This window comes from Lagenorhynchus albirostris, chromosome 7, assembly GCF_949774975.1.
Source record: "Lagenorhynchus albirostris chromosome 7, mLagAlb1.1, whole genome shotgun sequence".
NCBI classification, from domain to species: domain Eukaryota; kingdom Metazoa; phylum Chordata; class Mammalia; order Artiodactyla; family Delphinidae; genus Lagenorhynchus; species Lagenorhynchus albirostris.
The window spans coordinates 3,350,475-3,377,591 of record NC_083101.1 but is presented as its reverse complement, the minus strand read 5'-3'; the positions used below and the strand labels follow the sequence as shown (position 1 = coordinate 3,377,591).

Genomic DNA, 27,117 nt, shown 5'->3' with positions numbered 1-27,117 from the left:
GGGCCCTGTCTGGAGAAGGCCACCAGCACGGCTGCAGAAAGGACCACGGCCCCGGCTCCTCCTGACTCCCGCGCCCCCCACCCCCCCACCTCTATCCACCCGGCTCAAGGGCCCCGGGCACTGCCTCCCCGAGTGGGCGTCCACTTCAGGTCCTTCTGCCTGCCAGTGGCTCCTTCCCGAGGATAGCACCGAGGAGGTGAAGGAGAGAAGAAACAGCAGGAGAAAAAGGGGGTGAGGGTGCCGGAGGTCCCCACACAGAGACGAGAGGAAGTCCCCAGACGTGGCAAGGTGAGCGCAAACCTTCAGTATCTGGAAAGAGCCGCAGTGGCTGGGAATCAGGGCTACGGGCCGTGAGATATTAATTGAGCACGAGTACCCCCGGGCCTAGGAACGGGGGGTCCCCAAGTGCAGCGGGCAGAGGCCGCTGGAAGGCCCTACTCTGAGTCCTGGGGGAACGTGGCCCTGGGACCCCCCGGGGAGCCAACTGAGGGCAGAGGGTCGGGCCCGCAAGTCGTGGACCCGAGAGCTGGCTTCTGAGTGAGAAGGACGTCCTTCAAGGATGGCCCAGGTGGGACACTAGCCGAAGAGTGAACGCAGGAAGCAAAGGGGGCTCTCGTGGCACCTGCAACGCGGCCACATCTGGAACCTAGTCCTTGAACTTGCCGGGAAGGGAGCATAGAACTCTGCACTTGATTCCGGAAACGGGCCCAAATCAAAACTCCCGAGATGCTCGGGGAAAACACCCTGCCGCGTGGCGGCCGTCGCCGGCCCCATAGGATCGGGTCCAAATGGCCTTGGCCTCTATACCGGCTAGAAAAGCATCACATCCAGAACTTTAGAGGGATGCCCATTGCCTTTCACCTCCGGGATGGCCTATTCAAGACTGGCTCCCCAGAAGTTAACACAGGGACCAGCACGGTCGCGGGCGATGCAGCGGAGAAGCCCAGGGTCCCGTCGGCAACCGGAATGGCCCCTCGGCCCCCAGCCACAGCAGGGGCAGGGCACAAGTAGGACAGATCCTGGAAAGAACTGGATGGTTTAATGGTCCAGGACCCACTTCCTCCAAGCTGCCCGCTAGGACTTAGCAAAATAGACCCTCCACTCCTGGTGTCTCTGGTCTCAACTCCTGGCGGCACCCAGCGGGGGCTCTGAATGCCAGCTTCGTGTCCTCCACCCGAAGAGACAACCGTCCAGCTGCTCCCGGCTACAGTGAACCCTCGTCAGCGTGGCAGGAGGGGCCGGCCCGCGTCTGGCGGTCGTGGCCGTGGAGCAGTTTGGCCAGAGGGCGAGAGCAGGTGCGGCGCTGGGGGCGATTAGTCCCATGCAGAGCCGAGCCAGGCCGTGCCGCAAGCAGACAGCCCCGTGGCCACTTACCAGGGACCCTCGCTTGTACTGACTGTACCAGGTAGAGGGCTGCTCTTTGGGCCAGCGGGCCATTTTACTCTGCAAGATACGAAACGGGTGGGTTTAACGGACACTGCACACGAGTCGAAGGCCGTCTTACCAGTTTGCCACGCTTGAATTCACTGAACCAGGAACCCGGGTTTTCTTTGGGCCAAGAAGTGATTCTGGCCTAAACATCGAGGCGGGAGGTGGGGAGGGAGAGAAACAGAGAGAACGACAGTGTTACTTCTGCCTTCACGAGAAATGCTCCCACGTCCTGCACACACGCCTTCTCCCCGCCCAAGCGGGTCTGCGTCCTGCCCTCACGGAGATGCAAGATGGCCTCCTGGGAGAAGATCCCTTAGGTGCACCTAACTCCCCCAGAGCTGGGCACTCGCTCCAGCATGGACCCCTGACCGCGATGGGGACGGGGGAGCCCTGGTGCCTTCCAGGCGCAAGCACCTGCTTCACGTGCAGGGCCACGAGAGCCTGCATCTGACCCGTTCTGGGTATCCAGCACCTAGGACAGAGCCTGGCACCTCGTGACTGCAGAAAACTGCTCGTGGAGTGAACTAAGGAAGGGGTGAACGGGCGGATCCTCACTCGTCTCGCCCAGAGACTATCATCTACTACTGATAGGCTGAGAGCAGACAGGTGGGCGTTCCCTGATTCGATCCCCTGATCTGGGGGCGTGGCTCCATCTCCAAGGCCTCTACCTGCGGACAGAGTGGGCAGGAGACCCTACTGAGGTCCGGCTGGGTGTGAGGCGTGCGTGTGTGTTTCTGCATAGGATGTGTGCGTACGTGGTGTGTGTGAGCGTGTGGTGCGTGTGCAGCGTGTGTGCCGGGTGTGTGGTGGGGTTTTCTCTCTGGGGAGAGTGACCACAGGTCCAGCCTGTTCCCAGCTGTCCCTCCGGTGCTCTGCCTGGGCGCCAGGTCCCGTTCCCCATTCCCTGGCTTCTCCTCTGAGCTGGCCTCGTGCGGGGGATCCTGAGAAGCGGCCCCACTGGAGGAAGAGCAAGCCCAGCCTGCCCCCCGCCCCTCGGGACTCTCCTCTCTGGTTCCAAACCTGCCGCTGTCAGCGCTGCGCCCGAAAAGCACGAAGGCCGCCTCCTCCCAGAGCAGGACCAGAGGCGTGGGCAGGTTGGCGCCTTGCCCAGACTTCTGCCCTCCATCCCCAGCCCTTCCGCCACCAAGGGGGCCCTGCAACCCGGGAGACCGGGCAGAATGCCTCAACCCGCCCGAGGCTCCCAGCCCGTGGGGCCCTGGCGGTCAGCGCTGGTGCAGAGGACAGGCAAGGAGCAGCGGGCGTCACTCAGCGCCCCAAGCCCACCGTCCGCCTGGCTCCACCACCAGCGAGGGCTCCTGGGGGCGTCCTACTGGTTCTCCAGCAGCGAGGCCGTTTGCAGAGGACAGACAGCAACAAAAGAATGAGCCAGCATTTTTCCACTTGAATTTCCTCCTGGGCCTCTGCCAGATGCAAGGGTCCTGAGGTTTGAATTTCCTTGTGAACCACAGGGGTCTTGTTGCCAGGAGTGTGGGTTCCCAAGGATTTAAAATCCCAGGTAGGGAGAGTGTGAACATGAAACAGGGGTCCCCAAGACATCCACGTCAGTGCAGAGCCCCCGTTCCTGCCGGCCCACAGGAGTGCCGGAGCTCCCCTCGGTGACAGTGAGATTTAGGGACAGGGCACCTCTCCCTCCAGAGGAAGTGGCTCTGGGCGCTGAGGCAGCCAGGAAGCCGAGGACCACAGGTTGCCTGACTCCTGCTGTGCCCGACCCTGAACCTGCACAGGCACCATGGCTGCGGCTCCAGGAACCCACTGCCCTCGGTGTGCGGCACGGGATGGGGAGCCCTCTGGGAGGGACATTACGGAGGAGGGTCTGTCCAGGCAGATGCAAAGGGCACTGCGGCCAAAGTCTCCACCATCTTCCCAGGTAGAGACCTCGCCCCCCTTCCTCACCTGTCCTGGGCCACAGTGGGCCTGACCTCCAACGCCTGCTTGAGAGAAAGCAGCACACGCCTGCCACACACGCCTGTCCCTGCACACCATCCACACGCCACCCACCCGTCACCCACGTGCCATCCACCAGCCATCCACACGCCATCCACCAGCCATCCACCCGCCACCCATGTGCCATCCACACGCCACCCACACGCCACCCACGTGCCATCCACATGCCACCCACATGCCATCCACACGCCACCCACATGCCATCCACACGCCACCCACATGCCATCCACCAGCCATCCACAGGCCACCCACACACCATCCACCAGCCATCTATACACCATCCACACGCCATCCACCCACCATCCACATGCCACCCACCAGCCATCCACACGCCACCCACATGCCATCCACCAGCCATCCACACGCCATCCACACGCCACCCACACGCCACCCACACGCCACCCACACGCCATCCACACACCATCTACACGCCATCCACCCGCCATCCACATGCCATCCACCCGCCACCCACACATCATCCACAAGCCACCCACACACCATCCACAAGCCATCCACACGCCATCCACACGCCATCCACACGCCATCCACCTGCCACCCACACGCCATCCACACGCCACCCACACATCATCCACAAGCCACCCACATGCCATCCACCAGCCATCCACACGCCATCCATATGCCACCCACACACCATCCACCAGCCATCCACACACCATCCACACGCCACCCACGTGCCATCCACCAGCCATCCACCAGCCATCCACGTGCCACCGCACACCACCTGCACACCCATCCACACACACTGGTTCACACCCTTCCGCACACACAGAGACCCCACCACAGAGGCGAGGACGCTGAAAGACCACAGAGGAGACTCAGGTCGACACCCCACAAAATCTCCATGGATCAGAACCTCGCTGAACAGGCTGTGAGGGACGCATGGCGCTCAGGAGCGACTACCCAAAGCTGACACTAAGCATTTCAGCAAACGCCAGCTTCTAAAAGACGTATTTGGGTCACTCTCGCTCCCAAAAGTCCTTCCATGGGTTTCAGGTTGCTCTGAGGTCAGAACTGTAGGGTCATTCTAGGAAGGATTTGACCAACCAGTGGCGGAAATCCCAGCCCCAGGCGTGGTAGGGGGAAGATAGCCACGAGCCAACCACCCCTTCAACTTCCACAAATGAGGCTGCACTAAGCCCGTCCCATTGCTGGAAATTTCTTCCTAAGGCAGATTCAAGTCTACTTCCGGAGGGACAGCCTTGAGTTTAGATCTGGCCCGTTTCTGGTTTTCATTCTTAAAGCTGCCCGCATGTGAAATCCCTGGAGCCCTGGCCCGCCCCACCGGGAGAGGAGGCCACGGAGGCGGGTACTCACCCCCTCGGACTTCTTGTCGGGGAAGACGCACGTCGAGCCCCCGGCTGTGAAGTTGCAGTAGACCTTGAAGGAGTCCCTGGAGCAGCCTTGGTTCGGATCCACCCAGTATTCACCTGGATCGCAGGGTTAGGGAGGGAGGCGGGTCGGGAGAGCTGCTCCTTGGACAGTTCCAGAAGGAGCTGTCACATCTCAGCCCAGCAGGGCCAGCACCCAGCCCGGGCATGTGCCGCAGCACAGCCCTTTCTGGGCTTTGCCCTATGGCATCCTGCTGGGCCCACGGAGTGACAGGGACAGACGCATCACCAAGAGCACAGCTGGAGCGTGAGGGTGGATGGGAACTGCTGGCGGGTGGATGGGAACCCAGAGGTGCTCCAGGGAAACTAGAAGTTCACGTACTTAGGATCAGAGTCAACTGGAACCACAGGCACCCCTTAAATCTTGCAGAAGAGTTCATCCTTCCCAGAGCAAGCCAGTGTGATCTTATTTTCTAGCAGGTGGGTAGTGCTTGGCTATTAATGGTGAGAATGGGACTGAAGTTCTGGAGTCTAAATAGTACTCTCCCAAGTACAACATCAAACACCAGCACGAGGACTCCTGCTAACACTGACAGCAGCTGCGGCCAACACCACGTCAGGCCCAAAGCATTTCATACACCGTATACACGTCCTCTGATAGGCACGCGTTTTAATTCCCATTTTGTAGGTAGGGATCATGGGACTCCGGGTAGAGCAGGTTACCTGCCAGACAGTGGCTAAGATTAGACTAGACCCCGGCTCTGCGTGACCTCACAGCCTTGACCTCTTTCCCCAGCCTCTCAGGACGGCTTCCCCTCCTACTATGATGCCTCGTCAGGTGACAAGGGGGACCTGCATCCCCACTGCACCAACGGGGACCTGAGGCCGAGCGAGGTGCGTGCCCACCCAGGCCTGGGTCCCTCCCGCCACACCGGCTGCTCAGCCCCGACCCCTCCGTTTGTCCCCGGGTCCACGGTCGCCTTACCGTCGGGGAAGTCAGGGTGGCAGAGCTGAAGGTCTTTGCAGGTGCGCGCGGGATTCTGCTGCGTGCCCAGGGGTCGCTTCATCTGCTCGATCTCCAGCTTCAGCGAGTTAAGGGAGCCGAAGATCTCCTCCATGCCGTCCGCGTAGTCCATGTAGTTCTCACCCTCCCCTTCGTCCATCAGCTGGCTGGCGTCGATGTTCCGCCGGGTCCTGGACGCCTGGATTGGCAGGGGCTGGATGACTTCGCCTGGGGGGCCCTGGGTGTGGAAGAGGGACAGTGAAGGATGGGAGAGGATGAGGCAGCCCCGGGTGGTGGCCGGGCCGGGACCGCCAGGGCCGCACCTGCAGGGTCCTGGGCCGCAGACGCCGGCCCCTCCTGGTAGTACAGTCCTTTTCCCTCTTCTCTGTCTCTGGAACATTCCACACCCATCCCTCGGGGCCCTGTCTAGGGCTGCCTGCTCCTGCCACACACACGCATGCATGCACACACACACACACACACACATGCATGCACGCACGTGTGCACACACAGAGGCACCTGGGCATACACACGCACACACACACACACGTTTTGGGATTGAACCACACAGTTGCTTCCACGATTCCCTCGGTGTTAGGAGAACCCCCATCTGGCTCCCAAGTCCTCAAGGGCTACTCACCGGCAGGCCGGGGGGTCCTGGCTGGCCTGCTTCACCCTTCGGGCCAGTTGGACCCTGGGGAAAAAGGAAAGAGAACCAACCTTGGTCACTGAGGCCTGATGTGACTTGAGTCCCCCTTGAGGTCTAGAATGATCCCCGGAAACACGTGGAGAAGGTGGAGGGACAAACCTAACATGCTGGGGCCCCTTCCCAGTCCCAGGTGTGAGAACTGGACACCTCAAGGAGGGGACTTAGGGGGACAGAGCCCTTTCTGCAAGGCAGGGAGCCTCAGTCTGAGATGACTCAGGGCAGCCCAGCCACAGAGGAGGGGTGTGAACGACCGGCCCCAGGAGTCAAGGGGGAAAGGGGACCCCAGGGCGGTTCTCATCCAAGGGTGATGCACGTCCCCCCCCCGGGGGGCATGGGCCGCTCAGGGGCAACACCACTTACTGAGGATCCCTTAGCACCTTTTGGACCAGGAGGGCCCTGCGGAGAGAGGGGCAGAGCGTCAGCTGGTGGGCGGTCCCTTCCCCTCCCGGCACCAGCCTGCTCTTCACGCCCTCCTTGCACCTGTGTCCCCCCTCCAAGAGTCTATGCTTGTACTTGCTTGACAGGGGAGGTGGGCGGGGGCAGGCACTCACCCACACGGAGGCCAGGAGGGTCCCGAGTGCCCCGGGTCAGCCTCCCACCCGCCCCAGCAGGGAAATCACAGCTCAGGCAGCCAGAGGCCCTGACACGGAGCCGCTCCAGCCCTCGCAGTAGCCCACAGCAGGGGCCAGCATCAGACCAGCCGGGGCTACCTTGGGCCACGTGCACCCGGGCCCAGGTGGGGCTCAGAGGCTGACTAGTTTCGGGTGAGAAGAGACTCAAGGCCGGAGGATGTCTTTGCAGTCCTGGGTCTCCCAGCTGCATGGGGGGGCCCCAGGCTGGTGACTAGAAGACGGGACACCAACTCCTCACATCCGGGCCGGGCTGGCTCTGCTCATGCTGACGGGGAGGGTGGGGGGCCAGCCCCCAAGGTGCCTACCGTGGGCTGTCCACATGCCCTACAATGCCCGGAGACAGAGGCTCCCCACTTCTCCTCCCCAGCCTGAAACCAGAGCCCAGTGACCGCACTTCCTTGCTTCCACTGCTCGGAACGCGCATGTGAATTAACGAGCAGATCAACCCGTGGTGCGGGGCACCAGGTCCACCTGGGCGGTGGCCCAACCCCAGGGGGTCCCATGACTTCCCTGTAACTCTGAGGCCCATCCCCCCACTCTCCCAGGACAACCCGGGGAGCCGCGCGCCCCTCCCAGATACGCACCGGCAAGCCAGGGGGGCCCGGGGGGCCGATCGGGCCCGAAGGACCAGTGATACCCTGAAAGGAGCAGAAACGCAGTCGTCAGCGCTCGGATCAGGAGGGGGTCTGTCCTGCAGCCACGCCCCTCGGTTCTCGTTGGCCTCTTCCCCCAACACGGGCCGGCCACGTGCGAGGGGAGCCCTCGCTCCCTGCTGGGCCCGGCAGGGCCTGAACACCTGCTGTGAGGCGGGGCACCCGGCGCTGCTGCCCGCAGGGCGGTGGGGGGGGCGGCTGAGTGTGAACGCTGCCTTCTAATGTTCTAATGTGAACCGTCCCTGCCTGGTCCCCTCTGGCCGCTTTCCGCTCCCGAAGCAGGGGCCGCGGGCCGGGGGCGGCAAGTGTCCTGGGGTCCTGTCTGCTCTGTCTGTCCATCCAGCCTCCCAGTGGCTTCTCCCACGCTCGGAGTTTGCAGCCTCTGAGCCGACCCTCTCTCCAGGTCTCAGTGCCACAGGGAGACACCATGGACGAGGCCGGGCTGGGGGGACGTCACCCCACAAGCTTCCTCCCCGCCTCACGGCTCTGCCGCCTCCAGCTCTGTCTCGGGCGTCCTGTCCTCTTCCAGGTCAGGTGCAGGCCAAGGTGGGCAAAGCACAGGGGCACATGTGAGCCTGTCACACCTGGCTTGGGAAGCGGTCATTCACAGGCTGGAGTGCGGCCCTGTGGCCCTGACATGGGGACGGGAAAGACCGGCCTGCCAGGTCCCCCCGCCCCCTGCCTCCACTCGCTCCCCGCCTCTCCTGGCCACGGAATCCACTGCAAGCAGCTCCCAGGCGCAGGACGGGCGAAACCTGCAGGCTAAGGGTTCCCTGGCTGTGGTTTCCTGGGGGCTTCAAACTCCAATTAGCGACAGGGGTTCCCAGGCAAGTCTAGGGTCAGGTGTGCATACACGGGGTCAAGGTGGGAGCAAGGATGTGGCTGAGCGTCGCCAGTGACCTCCTGGACAATTAGCTGGGTCGGAGGGTCTTGCACAGAGTGGGGGGAAATGACCTTCACTTCTGAGGTCACCAGGACCACGAGGGCTAATGAGGGCCCGGGCTGGGCTCCAGTTCTGCCCCAGGTTGCTGTCACCTGGGCGAGCCCGTGCCCTCAGCTGTTCCCATCTTGATTTGATGGACGTGGGGACGTCCTTCCGGCTCTAACGAACACAGAGCCAGCAGCCCACGCACCTGTTCTCCCTTAGGGCCAGAGGAGCCCTGCGGGCCGGGGAGGCCGCGGTCCCCCTTTTCTCCCTGTTCGCCCGGAGGTCCGATGAGCCCGATCAAGCCCGGATGTCCCTGTGGGAAAATGAAGGGGCGTTGGCGGTGGCGACACCTCCCGTCCAGCCACGCGGGCCAGCTAGACGTGGCAGCACAGCTGAGTTTCAACCTGAGTTTCAACCACAGAGTCACCTGGAGCCCCATCTCACCTTTTCCCCTTTGGGTCCAGAGTCTCCTTTGAGGCCAGGGAGTCCTGGGGGACCCTGCGGGGGAGGCAGCGGGATCAGAATTCTCGTTCCCAGTCCCGCCCTCCGCCACCACCGGGGGCTCCTCGGGAGCATATCCGGGACTCACCATGGGGCCGGGGGGGCCGTCGGGGCCTGGGGCTCCTGGGAGACCTTGCTCACCCTGAAAGACAGTTGACCTTCCGTGTGAGTCCCGCCCTGGCCATCCCCGTTCCCGTCCTCACCCCTGCTCCCCTCCCTCTGTAGCCGCGCCCCCCCAGGCCTCCCCGGGGGCCACTCACCACAGGGCCAGGGATCCCTCGCAGGCCATCGGGCCCGGGCTTCCCAGGGGCCCCCTGGGGGCCGATGGGGCCAGTCTTCCCAGGAGGGCCTTCCAAGCCGGCTTCTCCCTGCAGGGCACCAAGGAGGACACGGTGGGACCCCAACGCTTGAGGTTCTGGTCACCCCAGCCCAGAACCGCTGCTCAGAAACCCCCAGGAGCCTTGGAGAGAACCCCAGATGCCCCCAGATATCCAGGGGCTGCCCCCGATTCTCCACATTCCTTAGCGAGGCCGCCCTGCCCAATCCTCCACCCACCAGTGTCCACAGGCAACTGTGCTCCAGCCTCCCAGCTGTCATGGCCAAAGCGGCAGTTATGGCTGGCGCGGAAGCCCTGGTGGGCACGGCCGCCACGTCCTGGGCAGACGTGGGGCTGGACGAGTTCCATCACTGTCTCAGGCAATGCCGGAGCACCTCCAAGAAGAGGCCCCGCCCAGCACCTCCCGGCGGGGGGGCGGCCTCGAGGGCTCTGGGCACAGGGCTGCACCCTAACCTCACCGCACGGGCACCCCACCGGCTCCTCAGCCCTGACGTGGGCACCGTCACCATCTCTGCTTCACAAGCAAGGCAGCTGAGGCCTGGCCGGGTCAACGCCAGGCCCGAGGGCACCCAGCACTGGCCTCCCCCGCTCAGGCTGGCGGGGCAGACAGAATGTGACAGCAGAGCTGGGGACCCCGGACCCAGAGGCGCAGCCAGCCCCCCTCCCTCTGAGCCCGACCTGCCCCTCTCCGCACGTTCACGTATGCGTCCAGTCCCCACCCCTGCGGCCACCGTGCCGAGGCGCGCCCCGTAAGGGCTATGCGTGGTCGCGGTCGTGACCACGGCCGGGCTGAAAAGCACTTACCTTAGCTCCTTTCTCTCCCTGCCTGCCTTCGGGACCTATGGGGCCGGGGGGACCCTGGAAGGAGCAAGAGAGCGACGCGTGACAAGTGGGTCCGCAGAAGCTCAGTGAGGAGCTGAGGAGGGGCCGTGGAGGTCACTCCCAGGCCCTTAGCACGAGGCCCAGGGCCTCCACGTCCAGAAAAGGCCCCCGGTCGGGCTGCGGAGAGGGCACTCCAGCAGCCTCCTTTCCTGGCTGCACACCAGGGGCCAAGTTTGCTGCAGCCCCAGAGAGGGACTGCATCATTCAGTTAGCTTGTTCTGACTTTTCCAAAGGTCTGACCCAGGGGGAAAAGGGGTTTTTTCAGCTCCATGGGTGTTTTTCTCCCACGAAGGCCGTTACTGATGGCGTCAGCAGTGGGCTCATCTGAAACGGAGCGGAGCATCGACCTAGTGGGTCTGAGATTTGATGATGAGGCAGGAAGCTGAGCAGGGAGTGCGCTTCAAACAGAAGCACTTTCCTCCCCGAGCCGCCTAGGGCCCCAGGGTCCAAGCCGGGGTGGGGGAAGGGCACACTTCATTCAGGAGGTTGACGGGCAAGGGCACCTTGCAGCATCACTTACCCTTTTTCCCGGAGGCCCAGACGGACCTGGTTCACCAGTAGGGCCCGGGGATCCCTGGTGTCAGAGAGAGAACAGAGCATTTAGGAATCAGGGACAGTTAAGCCAAGACGTGGCAGGGCTGGGTGGGTCTGAGGCTAAGAAAAACGCAGAGTTTTCAGTCTGATTTGTCCTCGGCCAGCCCTGAAACTGCCTGTCTCTTCTTTTGCAGAATTAGCCCTAAGTGGAGGTGGTCCTGGAATCCTCTGCTCTGACCTCTACATTCAGCCCGTGGGCTGCAGCGGCGTAGGGGACCCGCCTGCCGCCTGCAGTTCTGCTACATTTGGGGAACGTTCCCACCACGCCTGCCAGCACCCCTTCTGCAGAAGTGGACCCCGAGGCACAGGGAGGGCAGGTGTTGTCCTGGGTCAGCGGCTAGGGAGTGGCAGAACAGCAGACATCTCTCCGGGGGAACTGGCCCCAGAGCCGGTGTCCCGAAGCTTTCAAAACTTGAAGCAACGTTTCAGAACACTTGACATCAGGTGAGAGGCAACGTCTAACGTGAGCTCAGCTCCAGGGGCTGATGTGGAAAGAGCCTTCTGAGGAGAGCATCTGACTCCCATCGGGCAGAAACAGGTCATCCTGACGTTCCAGCATGGGGTGGGGGGGGCGCTTCTGGGGGGGGCGGTCGAGGACGCCGGGCTCTGTGTGCAGAACCACTGTCGGGACTGTGTGTGCGTTTCCCCTTCTGGGAGGAGGGTCCCCAGCTTTCAAGGTTCCTCAGAGGGAGCTCTCAGCCCCCTGTAGTGGTTGAATCACTAGTCTAAGGTAACTGGGTGTAGGTTTTTCTCAGAAATGAACAAAGCAAGCTGTAAACCCCAAGCCCTGACACCTCCCCGAGGAGCTGCGTCAGGGTCCTTAGAGGTCCTGGGCGGACTCACCGTTTGTCCAGATTCACCGTCATCTCCTTTGTCACCAGGGGGACCGTCTTGACCCTGTGGGGCCAAAAGCAAGTTCATTCTGCCTCCTGGACGGCACTCGAGTTCAGGCACCAACACACAACGCGTCCCCAGTCCTCACCCCAAAGTCAAATTCCATCCCAGAGGTGCCGGCGCCTAGGGCGCTCAGAGGTGGGAAAGGAGAGTCCTAACAGACAGAACCGGAAAGGAGAAAACAGGGCCAGCGAGGCGGGTCATGGGCTGTGGGGACCCAGGGGCTCTGCCACCTCGAGCACCTACCGCGGGGCCAGGCTCTCCGGGGGGACCGGGATCTCCGGGAAAACCGACCGGGCCCTGAAACAGAGGAAGAGAGGCATTGGGGCCCTCAGCAAGCCGGCCTGGAGCGCGCTGCCCCGCGTGGCTGCGTCCAGACTGCCGCCCTGCGCCGTCCAGCCCCGAGCATCCCACTAGTTCTGACACCTCGGTGCCCTTCACAGCAAGGCCTTTCCAGAACATCCTCTCACGTGAGCCACGCAAGCCTGAAAGCGAGCAGCGCGGGCCAGCCCTCTCGACCTCTGGAGGCCCTCAAAGGGCAGGTTCTTGCCCACACTTTTGTTCCTGAGCCCCCGGCTGACACTGGAAGCTGGACCTTTAACCCCCAGAAGGCGCTGCTCTGCAGACCCTCCTGATGCAAAGCTGGGGCAGGCTACGGGAGGGGAGAGGGGCCACACAGAGCCTGCTCCGTCCAGAAAGCTGCCTGGTCCACAGACACGACCTCTGACGTGTCTCCCCTCTCCCACCTCCACTGTTTTGGCTCAGCAGCTGGTGTGGAAACCTCTACACCTTAGGAAATCACCCCAAGACCAGCGATGGTCAGGCAGCCTCAGCGCACTGCCCGTTGAGCGAGGATGATCTAGGGGCCCCTTGGCATCTCCCAGGTACTCACGGGGCTGCCTTTGGGACCGTCGTCTCCAGGAGGGCCCTTGGGTCCAGGGGGTCCAGCAGCACCAGAAGGGCCCGACTCACCCTTCTCTCCCCTTTCGCCTTTGGGTCCCTGCGGGGGAAAGGCGGGCACCGTGTTCCCAGAGCCAGCCTTGCGGTTGCCTCGAGCAAGAAGCTCCTCACGGGCACCGGGTGGGAAGGGAGCACGAGCCTGTGGCCGGGCCTTGGCCCCTGTGGGTGCTAGCGGCTTCCCGAGCTCCGCCAACCCTCAGCAGCTCCCTGCGGGAGTCTGGCTCCCCTGGGGCCGTGAGGGGGCCCGAGTAGCCCACTGGCTTCCCGGGGCCTCTGAGGCCGACACCCGACTTCTAGGTGGGCAGGGTTGACTCCTGACGAGACAGCAGGCAGCGTGGGCCCCGAGGGGCTGCAGGGACCCAGGCCGCCCACCCACTCAGTGGTCCTCAGGTGGAGGGAGCCCAGGAGACCTCTGTCCAACAGCCGTCTCCTGGGCCGGAGGGCCGCCCTCAGGGGGGCCTCAAGACACGGCTCATCCGACCTGCGAAGGTCTGCATGTTCCGGGTCTGGGCTGACCAGGTGACAGCGATGGGCCCCACATTTACAGAAGCCAGTGAGAGGGTCCTGGAGCACGGACGGCTGTCCTGGGCGTCCATCACTACCGTCTACGCACACACGCGGACACACACATGCACGCACACACGCTCCGGACGGCTGTCCTGGGCGTCCATCACTACCGTCTACGCACACACACGGACACACACATGCACGCACACACGCTCCGGACGGCTGTCCTGGGCGTCCATCACTACCGTCTACGCACACACGTGGACACACACGTGCACGCACACACGCTCACTCGCCACGGCACTCCCGCTCTTTGCCAGCAAGACGCTGAGGTAGGCACGGGAGGAGACGTGACTCCCATTTCAGGATGGAGAAACTGAGGCAGAGCAGGAGCCTCCCACCCAGGACCCAACCACACCGCATCCCCTCCTCCCCCAAAGCCCACCCACTCACCGGGGGGCCCCCTTCGCCAGGAAGGCCAGGCTCTCCAGCTTCGCCGGGCTCACCCTAAGGAGGAAACGTGATGTGATTACAGCAGCGATGAGAACAGCGGTCCCAGCGTCCGGCATTTAGCGAGTCGTCCCTGACATTGGGCTGGGTGGGGGAGGTTAGGGGGCCGGGGGTGAGACGCGGTCACTGTCCTCTGACGGTTCCCAGGACTGGAGGAGAGACAGGTGAGGGACCCAGGGATAAAGTGGTGACAGTGACATACACAGGCATGTGACACACACAGAGCGGGCACGGAGGGTACGTGGGCGCATTAAAGATGGCTTTCCCCAGGAAGGGATGCTGCGGGTGAGTTTTGGAGGACGATTGAGAGAAGCCAGGTGAAAGGAGGAGGGGGACAGCTAGGCAGATCCGTTTGCCGGCAGGTGGGACAGAGCAGGAAGGGTGAGAGTGGTGGCGGCCGACGCTGGGACGTGCCCTATGGCGGGTGGGGAGGGCACGGGGGGAGCGTGCTGCTCTGAGCAGAGGTCGCACGCCATTCACTGGTGGTCTCAGCTGGTATGTTTCTCTGTGACTTTCCTATCGTAAGAAATGAGCAGCGATGGGAGACTTCTTTCAGCTGAATGGCCTGATGTCAGAAAAGAAGTTCTGGAACGGCGTGAAAGGAGTGCAAACACGGGAGCACACCCATCGCCTTCCTTTCACCCCCAAGGAACTGGGGTAAGTGCTTTAAAAGTAGTGCAAACTCCTGGGCCCAGGCGGAGGCAGACTCTGGTACTGTCTCGCCCGCTGCACACGCGCACGCGAGTAAGGCACGCACACACGCGTGCACGTGCATGTGTCCAATGTGCTCGCGTCATCTCCAGGGCCCAAGCCCTAACACCAACCAGCTCAGAGGAAGAGGACCCGGGGCTAGGAGAAAACAGGATTTGACAGAAACGGGAGCTGAAAAGGTAGCAAGACACACTTCAAGGAATAGATAACTATGTCTATCAGAGCCAAATCTCAGAGGAGGAGGCGGCGGGGCCTTTACTGGTGGCTGTTATCGTTTGGAAAATCTCCTGGGTAAGGGCAGGGCTCCCAGGTCCATTGCACACATCTTCTAAGTTTCAAAATGCATCTGACAGGAGTGGCCCAGCAGTGCACCTGGACATCTCCGTGTATGCGGTGGACACATACACATGGGTACATGCACGTGTACACACACACGCGCGCACACACACACACACACACACACACACACATGCTCGCACGTCATACACCGGGACAGTGACGGGGCGTGAATCACCTTCTCTCCCACTGCACCAGGATTGCCTATTCCACCTGGGGGGCCTTGCGGCCCGTCAGCACCCGGAGCTCCGGAGGGTCCTCGGGGGCCGGGGGGACCTGGGGGACCCTGGGAGAAGAAGAGCCATTGAGCCCAGAGAAAACACAAACATCTACCAAAACAGCAACCAGCCACCATGGCCGGGTCTCCACGAGCCAGTGCCACTCACCATCTGACCCACATCTCCCGTCTCGCCCTTCTCTCCTGGAGGTCCCGGCAGACCCTGAGAACAGGAATTCATCAGAAACTCGGCACGTGGGCGTGGCTCTATCCCCCCAACACACAACGTGCGCTACCTCCCCAGCAAGGCCCCAAGCCAGGCATTCAAAAGCCCCAGGAATGTGCTTTTCAACGTACAGCCACATGTGAGCACGTCCTCCAAATCCTGAAGTTCAGAATTAGCGCAAGGAAAGAATTAGAGAAGTATGCAACGATTTCCTGATAAGGTGCTTACTGAAGGCGTCCCATAAAACAATGAACCCTAATGAGCCGCCAGCAGGGAAATGTTTGAATCAGTTACGTCACCACCATATGCTGGGACACAAGGCAGTGACTGAGAGTCACGTTTTCAAATATAAATAAAAAGTGATGTGTTCCAAGAATGTTTAATGACATTTGACGCCACGTGTAATATAAAAGGAAGTGGGAAGAGCTGGATCCAAACTCTCTATACATGCAGCACGAGTCGCAGTTTGCAAAAACCGAATAGAATTATGCATGTGTGCGTGTGTGTGAGCACAGGCGTTTAGGAGGTGTGGAAAGGCACCACCACGTGCTGAGAAGCCATTTTTGTTTCCTTTGCTAACAGTTTATCTGTAGTTTCCAACATTTCTACAATGAGCAAATTCACAAATGTCACCGGTTAAGAGAAGTGAATGTGGGTGTGTCTGGAATTCTGAGAATTCACAGCACGTCATGTATGGAGACGCCCCTGAAGCCTCGCCTTAGCTTTCAGAAGACAGGAGGGAGGGGACAGGAGGGCCAGGGAGGGGACAGGAGGGCCGGGCAGGGCAGGGGAGGGGAGGGGAGGGCGTCACAAAGATGCAGGAATCAGCTGAAGTGCAAACTCTGTTGTTACCTGCAGCCCCACGGGTCCCGGGGGACCGGGAAAACCTCTTGGACCTTCATCACCTTTCTGCCCAAAAAGGCCCTGCTGGCCACGAGGACCTGGCTCGCCGTCAGCTCCCTACAGGGAGATCGTTGAGCATGGTGAGGGCCAGGTACGGGGCCACATCAGCTCGAGGGATGGGGACTCTCTGATACTCACAGAGGGGCCTGGCTGTCCAATGGGGCCTTGAGGTCCGGTGGGCCCAGGTGGACCCTGTGGGGAAGAGACAGAGAGAGTTGTTTCCTGAGCCACAGCTCAGGCCGAGGGAGAAAGGCCAGCGCCGCAGGGGCTCTGCAGCCAAGGTCATCGGGGCTGCACCCACGCTTGGCCGTCCTGGGCCCGGCTGCCGGCTCTGGAACGCGTGATGCTCTCTGTTCAACCCTGAGCATGTGCTGTCAGGGGCGGGGGGACAGCCACACCGACGTCCCGCCGGAGGCCACCGTGCATCCTCTCGGCCCCCACCACACACCCCTGACACAGGCCCCGGAGGCCCCATTTTAAGCCACGAGGACCGAGATCACGCGGCTCATCCGTGGCCGCGCGAGGGACTGATTCCAAAGTCCACACCTGGCAGCACAATGCCTGCCCCCAGGCACATTTCACTGTTGGCACAGGGAGAGCACGAGAGAGGCCAGCATGCTGTCGCTGTCCTGGGAAGCCTGACTGGCCCCAGGTCAACAGGGACGTGGTCACTGTCTGCCTGGGAACAGACACGCCTGGCGAAAAGGTCCGCTGTGCAGGCCTCCTTCCACGGCCACCGGGCGGAGCTGCCAGCCAAGTGACAGGCCGTTTGCAAGAACGCACCAGTATTTCTAAAGCAGAATCTTTTTTTTAAGGGAAAATTAAGAGGCATTTGGTCAGGGTGCTGCCTCTGTTGGAACATCCTGCAGCCCTCAGCATCGGAGGGCGGTGATTATGTCTGTGGGACCGAAAACCTCAAGGACAAAAACGCTGAATCTGCTTTACTTCACAAAACCTGTGAGTGCTTTCTGCTCATCTGTCAACAAGGGATTCTCTTACAGATACATGTTACATGCATACGTGTGCACCTAACACACACCTGTGCGTGCACACACGCATGTAGGCACACGCACACATACAAGATTTCAACAGGGAAGGAAAGCCCAAAGCCCAGCTCTGTCCCATCAGTTACCGGTGTGAATGTTGTTATATTATAATGGTTGTTCACGTCAATGATGAGTGTGGGCCACGCCGAGCACACAGCCCTGTGCCGTGGCTCCACTGGTGGCCCTGCACGTGGCTCGTGTGGCCCCTTACCTGTTCGCCTTTGTCTCCCTTGCTCCCCTTCTGTCCCGGTTCCCCGATCTCCCCCTGTGGGAACATGTGAAAGGCCCATCAGACGGTCCAATGATCATTTGCACGTTATCTGCTCCCCTTAATTAATTTTTCTTGGAGAGCGAGAATAATCTCTCCAGGGGGCCCTATAACTTTCCTAAGAAGAAACATTTTCATATATTAATTTGATTTCTTTTTTAATAAGAGAACTAAAAGGGATGAGGCCTTGATCTTACGCTTTGCAGGACTGCACCAGATTTGAAAGTGTGATAAAAAATCACAATGGAAATGTTTACTTTGTCAAGTTGGATGACATGACAGTATAATAAAGACAACTCAATTACTACGCTTCCAAAGTTATTAAAATCTCTCCCGTGTTTCTGCCGTGCAGGGTTGTCTCCCACCCTGAGAGGCAAGGCATCATCGCTGCAGAGGTGACAAAGTCGGAAATGTCACCGGAAAGTTCTCATAAACAGAAAGTTAAACCGAAGAGATAAATGTCACTGTCTTCATTAGACGGAGGATAAAATACAAGCTATGGCAGTAACAGCGTCAGGATTATAAAGCACGTTCTTAATGGAAGGGGGCCTTGATCACTGAAGTGGAGACATTTGAAAATAGACGTTGAGTAAAACCTCATTAAATCAGGCTCCACAGATTTAGAATCTGAAATGACTGAGAGCGTTCTCCCGTGCTCTGGCTGCTTCAGCAAACGTCTCCGGCAACACCAAAACTACCCAAGAGAAAAGCAGCGTCTAAGTCCCCTCAAGCATGTCAGAGATCTCATTTATTACCATTATTTGTGAGCTATTCCGAAATCATCCACTAACGCCAAGAATGTCGGATGGCAGTATGGGGTCCCTCTGTCGCCAGAGCCCCTACGTCGCCTGCATCCCTTGGTTGAAAAGGAACCCCCCCCACCGGGCTTCCCTGGTGGCGCAGTGGTTGAGGGTCCACCTGCCGATGCAGGGGACATGGGTTCGTGCCCCGGTCCGGGAAGATCCCACGTGCCACGGAGCGGCTGGGCCCATGAGCCATGGCCGCTGAGCCTGCGCGTCCGGAGCCTGTGCTCCGTGGCAGGAGAGGCCACAGCAGTGAGAGGCCCGCGTACCGCAAAAAAAAAAAAAGAAAAAAAGGAGGAACCCCCCCGCCAGCTCTGACCTGCCAGCACTGGCCAAGCTTGCCTGTGCATGGTCCAGGTTGGGGGACCTCACCGAATTCTTCTTACCTTATCTCCATCTTCTCCAGGGGGACCCACAGGGCCAGCTGGACCAGGGAGCCCCACGGGACCCTGTAGACCGTCTCGGCCAGCTGGGCCTTGTGGACCTTTCTCGCCCTAAAGAGGAGAGGAGATCCTTGTTCAAAGGCAGCTCCATCGTGGGAACATCCTGCCACCAGCTCATCCCCCACAGAGAGGCCCACAGGCAGGAAGTGGGCAGGTCCTGGGCAGGGACCATCACCACGGTCCTAATGGATTTCCCTCGGATACACCGAGGGGGGCTCCGCGTCCGGCCTCGTATCACCCCTTCCCCTGCATCTCTGCACTTAATCCTCGCCCATCCTAGGAAGGGCTACTCTTTTACAGATGGGGAAACTGAGGCTCGTTCATAAGCAGTAGAGCCGGGATTCAAACCTCGCCAACCAGATTCCTGGGTCCGTCCAAGCCAGTGGCCAGGAGGGCCTGAGCTCCGGCCTCGGCCAACTTGCTTATTACTCTCCCGATTCCCTGCAAACACCCTCCCTGCGAGAGCACACGGACCTGCACATACGTGCGCACACACGCACGCACACACACACACACACGCTCCGATCTTCCCTTCCTCGTGGTTTTGGTTCATTTTCCTATTTGCCCCCTTGGTCATCTCAAACGATCCTTACTGAGTTCTTGCTTAACTTTACCAGCCACGTTCCACGCTGTGAGTGGCTGGAACTTTCTCACCCAAGCCGGGATTCCCTTCTCCCAGCAGAGGCACAGAACGAGGCGTGGACGTCGGGCAGGGGACACGGGTGGGGAAGTGCACAGTCACACAGTCACCGACTTGGGCCGGCATCCTCTCCTGCCCCCTCTTCCCCTCTCCTGCTGCACAGTTCACTTCCTGCTCCTCGATTTAGGTCGTCCTGATAAAAGTTCTTCCCCAGTGAAGCCAGAAAATGCCCAGGCTGACTGTGGCTCACAGGGAACCTTCCTGCCCGACATGACACCTGACCTTTGTTTCACCTTTTCTTCTCCTGCAGCTACTCTGGAAGCATGACAAGCCTTTCACAGGATGATACAACCCTGAGAGGTTTCTGCTCAGGTATTTACTCTCTTGAAACAATGAACTCAACCGTTTCCAACCGCATCTGCGTGTGCTCTACATGCATCGAGCGCCCGACGAGAGTCAGGGTTCTGGGGCAGAATTCAGCGGGATCTGTGTCCTGGGAGCCTCACAGGAAGGAGCAGATGCCATCAGAACTGCCGATGACACACTGATCGGATCCTCCATGGTGCCCACGTGTCCAGCGTGGTTCCCACGGGGAGTTCTCGGCCGGGAAGGCAACCAGGGCCCTCTTTCTACCCATGCGCCATGGACAGGGAAACACATAAGGAAAACCGCCCCTTCTAACAGAAATCAATCCACGCAGGTGTCTTAACTCAACGGGACACCATCCTCGTAGCCCGTCACCCCGGAACTCGGGCTCCTATGACATTCAGAATTCGAAAGGGAGGTTTGAGCTGGAATTTGTCTCCACGGCTGATTGAATGCAGGGGCAGGCGAGCGTTTCCAAAATCACGTGGCAGACGTGAAACGTGGCCGGGGTGAGGGTACGTCCAGGCAGGAAGGGGGCGCTCTGGGGAGTCGTTTGGGGAAGGGGCTGGTGGTTGGCTTCCCAGGAGGTGTCTAGACAGGGAGGGTCTCTCTAACCCCCTTCAAGACCCCCTTTCCCCCTGGAAAGCAAGACTCCAGACCCCCTGCCCCTGAGCTTTCACAAAGCCTCCAGGTTGGGACGATCACACTTGGGGTTCACTGGGAGGTCGGCTGTCAGGGGTCTGGGAGGAAGCTGCTTATCTGCTGGTCACGTCTCCCGTCCCTTCCTTTCTCCACGCCTACCCCCAGACCAACAACGCAAGCACCACCCCAAATACCCACCTTTCCCATACACTGACCAGCTGTGGGCCCGGGCCAGGCGGCAGGGGGCTGTGCACACAGGGCACCCAGAGCCTGGACCGGGGCCAACGCCACGTTTGGACACACTGTCTCCACCCCTCCACCCACTGGCTCCCTGGTCCACGTGCTGGGGCCCAGATGCGTGGGTGTGACCGGCCGAGCCTGGCCCGGACGCTCCCCGAACACCCCTCCGGCTCAGGCAACTCCGGGAAAGAACCTGGCCGCCACCGTGATCGGCCCTTGGACCTCAATCAAGACAGCTGGGCACACACCACACACTGCCCCGGTGTCCCTGATCCCGCGAACCCCCAGGGAAATGCCTGGGGAGGGGACAACACGGGGGCAGGGACAGAGCTCCTTCGAGGCAGTACTTACAGGAGCTCCTTTCTCCCCAGCCGGCCCGGGAGGTCCCTGGGGCCCGGGTCTCCCTGGAATTCCGATGGGCCCAGCAGCACCGGCCGGACCTCTCTCCCCTGGAGATCCCTGGGGCGAGGCAAGAAAGTGGTTTATTTCAAAGGCTCTCCAAATGCATGGATACAACTTCCTAAAGCACCGCCTGGTCATACCACTCACCCTCTCACTCTAGAGCCCACAGTAGCTCCCCAGGGCCCTTTGCAAACACAGACTATCTGGTCTAGCATTTGGGGCTGTGTTTCTCACGCCCTCTTCGCTCCCCAACCCATAATTCCAAGTCGCTCTGCAGTGTCTGAGAACACATCCTCCCTCCGTGAGTCCTGGCTTTGAATGACCTCCTCTGGGACGCTGGCAGCCACTCTGCCCTTTGGGGTCTGCCTGCCACAGAGCGTCCACCTGCTGCCCTGCTCCTCCACGCTGTACGTTTTAAGGCGAGGCTCTGGCCCAGGAGCAGGGCTGACAGGTGGACACCTGGACTAATTCTAGGGGTTCAGCATCGCGAGACCACTGTTGCCTGGGGTGTCATCCTGTTCCTGGCCCTTATCACAAGGAAAGGCAGTATTTGACTTCCCCGTCACTGTTTCTCTCAAATGGCCCATAACTCAGGGGAAGCGGGGGGTCATTTCATGGTCCACCCTCAAACCCAGCCAGGGGCCAGGGGCAGCTCCTGAAGCCCCACTCTGTAGGTGAGTGAGGGGGCTGTCAGATGGGCTCATTTGAAGGGCAGGGGGAAGTAACACAGATGTCGCATTTCCATAGAGGCAAGAGCAGGGGGCCCGGGGGTGTGTCTCTGGAGCGTGGGCACAGCCTCTCGCGGCCCCCGATTCCCCCAGACCACAGCCCAGGGTCTGGAAACTCTGGATCTCCAAGCCTCTTGTAGCTAGACTCAAAGTTGGGGGGGACCACCTAGGTTAACAGACAGCACAGCTCTGGGGGACAGGCCTCCCGCCTGTGCTGGGTCGCCTCTGCCTTGGGCAGCCCCAGGCGTGCGGACAGCCCCGCTCTCGAGGCCGTGGAGCTGTGTGTCCGTGCCCGCCCCGGCTGCTCCGGGACCAGACCCACGCGAAGCCTCCTCCACAGGCTGGGGGGCCCATGCAGCCCTCCTCCAAACGCCCGGCTCTCCAGCTGTCCTCATACAACACGCCCCCGCCCCTGGCCCTTCGTCACCGGCTGCCAGCTCAGGCACACCGTCCACGTCCCTCCCAAGCCCAGCTCCGCCACCACAGCTTTCCCAGGACCCACGCGGGGCCAGGGCAGGTGTGCGTGCTCCCCGGGCCTCGGGACGCCCGTCTTGCCTGCAGAGCAGAGGGTGGGAAAGAGGCTCTGTGCTGAGCCAGCACACTCACCGCGGGGCCTGGCGGGCCTGGGGGGCCTTCACTGCCTTTCAGTCCAAGCGCCCCCTGCAAAGCAACAACATGTGGGCAGGGCACCGAGGGGAGACGCCCCCCGGGCTGGGCAGCCTCCAGCTCCATCCCCCCGGCTGGCCCCTCACTCACCACTGGACCAGGAAGCCCTCGGTCCCCGGGGAAGCCACGTAGCCCTGGGGGGCCATCTTTTCCAGGAAGGCCGGCGGGGCCTGGGTCACCCTGAAATCAGAGCCATAGGTGAGTTTCCGAGCGATGCCCAAGACCAGGGTGGACAGGGAGCTGGGTGGGGCCTGGTCTTCCAGATCCTCTCGGGACCTGGGTTGGAGGTGGGGCTTCCCCGGGCACTTGGCTTTAAAAGGAACCTCCGCGTCTTGACTTGAATCATTGGCTGGCAGGTCCATGCGCTGGAGCGCAGCCCAAGCTCACAGCCGGGGGCCTGTGCGGCGGGCCGGCTCTGCATGTGGCTTGGGGACGGATTCCGACCGGGACTCCAGTCGTCTCCACGGAGGCCCAGGCCCCCACCCTGTCCTTCGGGGCCACGACGGCTGAGCCGGGGCTGAGGGCCCCACGTCTGCCCTTCTCATGTATCTGGGGATCCTCGAAGACTGGGCTCAGGGGAAGGAGTCCATGGCCGAAGCATGGGAAGCGTTGCCTGAAGAGGACTTGCCGCTCGAGACACTTGTCTCAAGCCTGAAACCACATACTCTGAAGATTCTCCACCAAAGCATGTACCTTCCCTGAAGTTCACTAAAGCTCTGACATCTTCCAGAACTTTCTCTGGGGTCCAACATGGCAGCATATCGGTCTTCAAACCAGCATGCCCTTGGCTCCCTTTCCAAACTCAGAGAGCTCTCTTTGTGGCCAGACACCTGGCTCTATTATACACACACACGCGTGTCGTTTTTCAAGCACTTACACGTGTACTCAAGCATATATGCACGCGTGCCTACATACGTGTGTGTAATTTTTTCACTATTTGATTACTTCTCAAGTTTAATTTCTGGTACGTGTTCACACAAGGGGCTGGAGAGCTTATCCTTCCTGTGTCCCTCACTGAAAAGCTGAAAACGGGAAGGCTGTTCATTTTTATGCTAAAACACAGCAAGTTATAACCACCAGCTTGGGGTACCCAGGGTGGGGATAGGTATTTTTAATATTTATTCTTTCACCTCTTACAGTGGGCAGTGTTTTAAAGGGTCACTTTCTGCTAAATCCCTCTTAGACACATGAATTGTCAGGGTTGTATCCATTTCTGGGAATGGGCGTGGGCAGCCTGGGGAAAAGGTGGTCCCCAGCCCCCGTCACATCCAGTTGGGCAGCAGGTGTGCTCAGCTCCCCTTCAAAGCGAGCAAAAGCTGAACTAAGTTCCTGGTTTGGGGGATCGATTGGCACGAGGAGTACCTGCTTGAGAATTACCCACTCTTGAGAAAAAAGCAGACCAAAGGCCGAAATGGTTCCTTGGGAAAGTCTACCTGGCACGGAGGTCCCGGACACTCACCTTCGTCCCTTCTTTTCCGGCCAGGCCCGGAAGCCCTTGTTCACCAGGGGGGCCCGGGGGCCCAGGGTGGCCACGCTCACCCATGGGACCAGTTTCTCCCGTGGGACCCTGTTGGGAAAAGTGTGTCAGCCATAAACCGTGTTCGAGGGACACGCAAGGGAGTAACCTTCTCTTCCTACATCTAAGGACAGCCTGGCCACAGAGGCAAACGGCCATTGCAAGCCCACTAGACCTCCACATTCCTTTGAAAGTCATCTCCCTCCGGTAAAGATCCAGAAAGGTCAAAGCGAACCAGGTGGGTGGTTTTCAATAGCCACTGCCTGGCCCTGTGGTTCTGTGTCTCCTCCCCAGTGAAGTGGGGCAGGGCCTGCGTTTCCCAGGGTGTCACGGGGAAACCAGCAGAGAGAGGGAGCGGGGAGCGCACCCGCACTTCCTGGGGCAGTACCTTATCCACTGCCACGTTAGGTGGGAACTTTCTGAGAAGCAAGGTGACTGCACCCTGTTGTGTGGCTCTGAGCCTGCAAGCCCGTCCTCACACTGATCCACGGGCGATGAGAACAGCAGCCCTGGGTGCTGGATCCAGGGCGGGGAATCAGGCTGCGTGGACACCAAGGGGTGGGCTGCCCACGGGCCTGGCAGCCCCCATGGTTCTGCCCGCTCCGTGTACGTCCATGTCAACAGATCACTCCCCTGCTCTCTATAGCTGGTCCCCTGCACGGAGCACATCTCTAACAAGCACTACGGCCCTTGTGATGCCCTCTTGGCCACACCCAGACCTTGAGAACGGTGGGGAACTTCCGTCCCGAGCGTGACTCTCTTTCCTGTGTGGGTGGGGACCCAGGGCGACCAGTGACACCAGGGGATGCTGTATCTCACCTGAGGGCCGACCACACCCGGGGGGCCTGGAGGGCCGGTCTTGCCTTGGAAACCCTGCGAAGAGAGAGTTGGCACACTGAGATGTCCAGAGCGACCCAACAGAAGGCTCGCCCCCGCCAGCCCTCACCCCACCCCCAAACAGTGGACGTCCCAGCCCTCATTTCAAAGGGCCATTTCTCTTGTTTCACTTTGCGTGCATTTCAGGAAGGTCGTGAAGCCAGACAGATCAGTTTCACCAGCTGCTTCCCGTTGCCCTGGTTCGTGCCGAGAAATATGTTTTAAAACCGTTCATCTTTCTGATGTCACTAAGCGTTCATTTTCTGAGCAGACTTGGTGTCCCCTGTCAGGAGCCACCTCTGGGCTGTATCTCGTCAGTGACTTTGTGGAGACTGCCCTGCTGCTGTCACCAAGGCTCCCGGGGCAGGGCAGGTGGTTTCACTGCCGCGTCCCTCTGCACCGGCTGAAACCGGGACGCGGTGGGGACTTGCAGCGCAGCGGCTGGGAGATATCCTTATCTCGGTTGCACAGGAATCTCTCGCTTCTGCTCTTCACAGCGGCACGGAGACACCCATCTGGCTGCACTGCACACTCTCTCCTCCAGAGGAGAGGGCTGACGGCCAAGCAACGCGACTTTAATTTCCGGCACGTCTACAGAGCATGGCGCGTGCCGACAAGATGCCATCTGCAGGTGTCACGCGATGCTGGGGAAGACGGCAGATGCTACGCCCGGGAGGATCTTAGCGGAAACTCTTTAGAGTCTGCAGAGGGAGGTGCCTCGTTGAAAGCCACAGCGAGAGCTGCAGGGTGAGCTGCCGGGGGGCTGACGAGCGAGCGCCTCTAATTCACTGCACGACGGCCAGCGTGCCGGCGACGGAGGCTTCACACTCAGCCGCTGGACCACACAAACCCACAGCGGACTCGGCCCCTCGGCAGATCCCAGGAGGGCTCCCTTCTTTAGGCCCAGCTGAGCTGCATGCAATGGACTAATATGGCCATGGTCGATGCAGCGTTCCCCGTAGGCAGCCTTTACAGGGTCAGAAACAAGGAACGGTGGACAGGTCGAGAGCACCTCCCGCTCGGCGGGCCGGGCAGCAGTGCCCAAGTGGAGGCAGGAGCCTGGGTGTAAGGCAAGCAAGGCCCCGCGCATGGTCCACTGCGGGGACCGTCCACGGCTGCTGAGGCTGGGATCCGTCTCTAGCCCCTCCCGAGAAACGGGCTTTGCGGTTGCACTTAGGAGATGCCATGACCTCTCGTGTTTCCAGCCTCTACAGAAAGTACAAGGCAACACCCCAGGGAAGACCTTTCTGGAGGCGTCTGGACTGGCCCGTGGAGGACATGCCACCCCAGGAGGGTCTGGATGGGGGTGCCCCTGAGTCTACGGGGGCAGCTGGGCGTGGCAGGTGGAGCCGGGAAGAACCTGCCCTACTTTCCCAGCAAAAATAAGCAACTTCATCACTTTGCCAGCCTCTTCCCAGAACAAGGCAGACGGGGAAAAGCACACATGACGTGAAACCTTCCATCTTGTCTCCTCAGAGAAGCATTAGAGAAAAAGATGCAAAGCTAGGAACGTTTTCATTTTTCTCTATCAACAAAAGAGCAAAGTAACCTCCATTTATCAGCCACGGAGCGCCGTGCGGAACCCGGGATGGTACAATTAGAAGACGTTCCATCGGAACGAGCCGAAGAGGGACAAAGGGATTCTTTTAAGCAGAGTCACCAAGAACATATTAAACATATTAAACGTGCCGCAAAACGCCCTTTCGCGGGGACTGCTCTTCCTGGGAGCGCCCGCCAGAGACCTCTGGCCACAAGGACACCGGGTGCAGCGACAAGGGGGCCTCTCGGCCACTCTCCACCAATCTGGTGACAAGGACGTCACCAGGCACTGTGAGTCCCCAACTGTCCAAAGCCTGGAGCCCCAAGGTCACAGGTTTGCCTACGCCCTTCTGGGGCACAGGCCTGGAGGGGACACAACGTGAAGCTGGGACGAATCCCCAGTGGCTCCCGGGACCAGAACGTCATCACATTTCCGATAAATGCTTTTCCTAGAACTAAGAAATGCGGGTGTCCTTTAAGTCCAGCTGACAAAGGCTGGAACGGGCATTGCTACAAGTCAGGGCCAGGTCAAGGAGAGCCTGTGACAGCAGAGATGCTGGCCCTGAGCACAGCCAAGGGCCCAAACTCCACCCTGACCAGTCACCTGTCCTCCTTCCTATAAAAGGGGACTCGGAAGGAGCCCTCCAGGCCCCCTGCCGTCAACCCCGAGGCCGGAAGGGCCTGGACAGACAGG

At 60.5% G+C, this 27,117-nt stretch overlaps 1 protein-coding gene across 4 annotated transcripts in view; it reads right to left on the bottom strand.

Moving 5' to 3' along the window:
- The window catches only part of COL5A1 (collagen type V alpha 1 chain), a 157,046-nt gene that overhangs the window by 11,501 nt on the left and 118,428 nt on the right, over positions 1-27,117 (bottom strand). For 2 of the 4 annotated variants that reach the window (XM_060153938.1, XM_060153936.1), the window contains exons 38-64: positions 24,828-24,881; positions 23,952-24,059; positions 22,583-22,672; positions 22,433-22,486; positions 21,048-21,155; positions 18,752-18,859; positions 17,506-17,559; positions 16,387-16,440; positions 16,198-16,305; positions 15,289-15,342; positions 15,081-15,188; positions 13,799-13,852; positions 12,771-12,878; positions 12,125-12,178; positions 11,828-11,881; positions 10,911-10,964; positions 10,313-10,366; positions 9,432-9,539; positions 9,260-9,313; positions 9,115-9,168; positions 8,876-8,983; positions 7,674-7,727; positions 6,818-6,853; positions 6,389-6,442; positions 5,731-5,986; positions 4,732-4,844; positions 1,505-1,573 (exon numbers count right to left, since the gene is read on the bottom strand). In XM_060153938.1, coding sequence (XP_060009921.1) covers positions 1,505-1,573; positions 4,732-4,844; positions 5,731-5,986; positions 6,389-6,442; positions 6,818-6,853; positions 7,674-7,727; positions 8,876-8,983; positions 9,115-9,168; positions 9,260-9,313; positions 9,432-9,539; positions 10,313-10,366; positions 10,911-10,964; positions 11,828-11,881; positions 12,125-12,178; positions 12,771-12,878; positions 13,799-13,852; positions 15,081-15,188; positions 15,289-15,342; positions 16,198-16,305; positions 16,387-16,440; positions 17,506-17,559; positions 18,752-18,859; positions 21,048-21,155; positions 22,433-22,486; positions 22,583-22,672; positions 23,952-24,059; positions 24,828-24,881 — 2,184 coding nt within the window. Of the gene's footprint in view, positions 1-1,374; positions 1,574-4,731; positions 4,845-5,730; positions 5,987-6,388; positions 6,443-6,817; positions 6,854-7,673; positions 7,728-8,875; positions 8,984-9,114; positions 9,169-9,259; positions 9,314-9,431; positions 9,540-10,312; positions 10,367-10,910; positions 10,965-11,827; positions 11,882-12,124; positions 12,179-12,770; positions 12,879-13,798; positions 13,853-15,080; positions 15,189-15,288; positions 15,343-16,197; positions 16,306-16,386; positions 16,441-17,505; positions 17,560-18,751; positions 18,860-21,047; positions 21,156-22,432; positions 22,487-22,582; positions 22,673-23,951; positions 24,060-24,827; positions 24,882-27,117 lie in introns of all 4 variants that reach the window. The other 2 variants (XR_009541442.1, XM_060153937.1) reach the window with 2 other exon arrangements.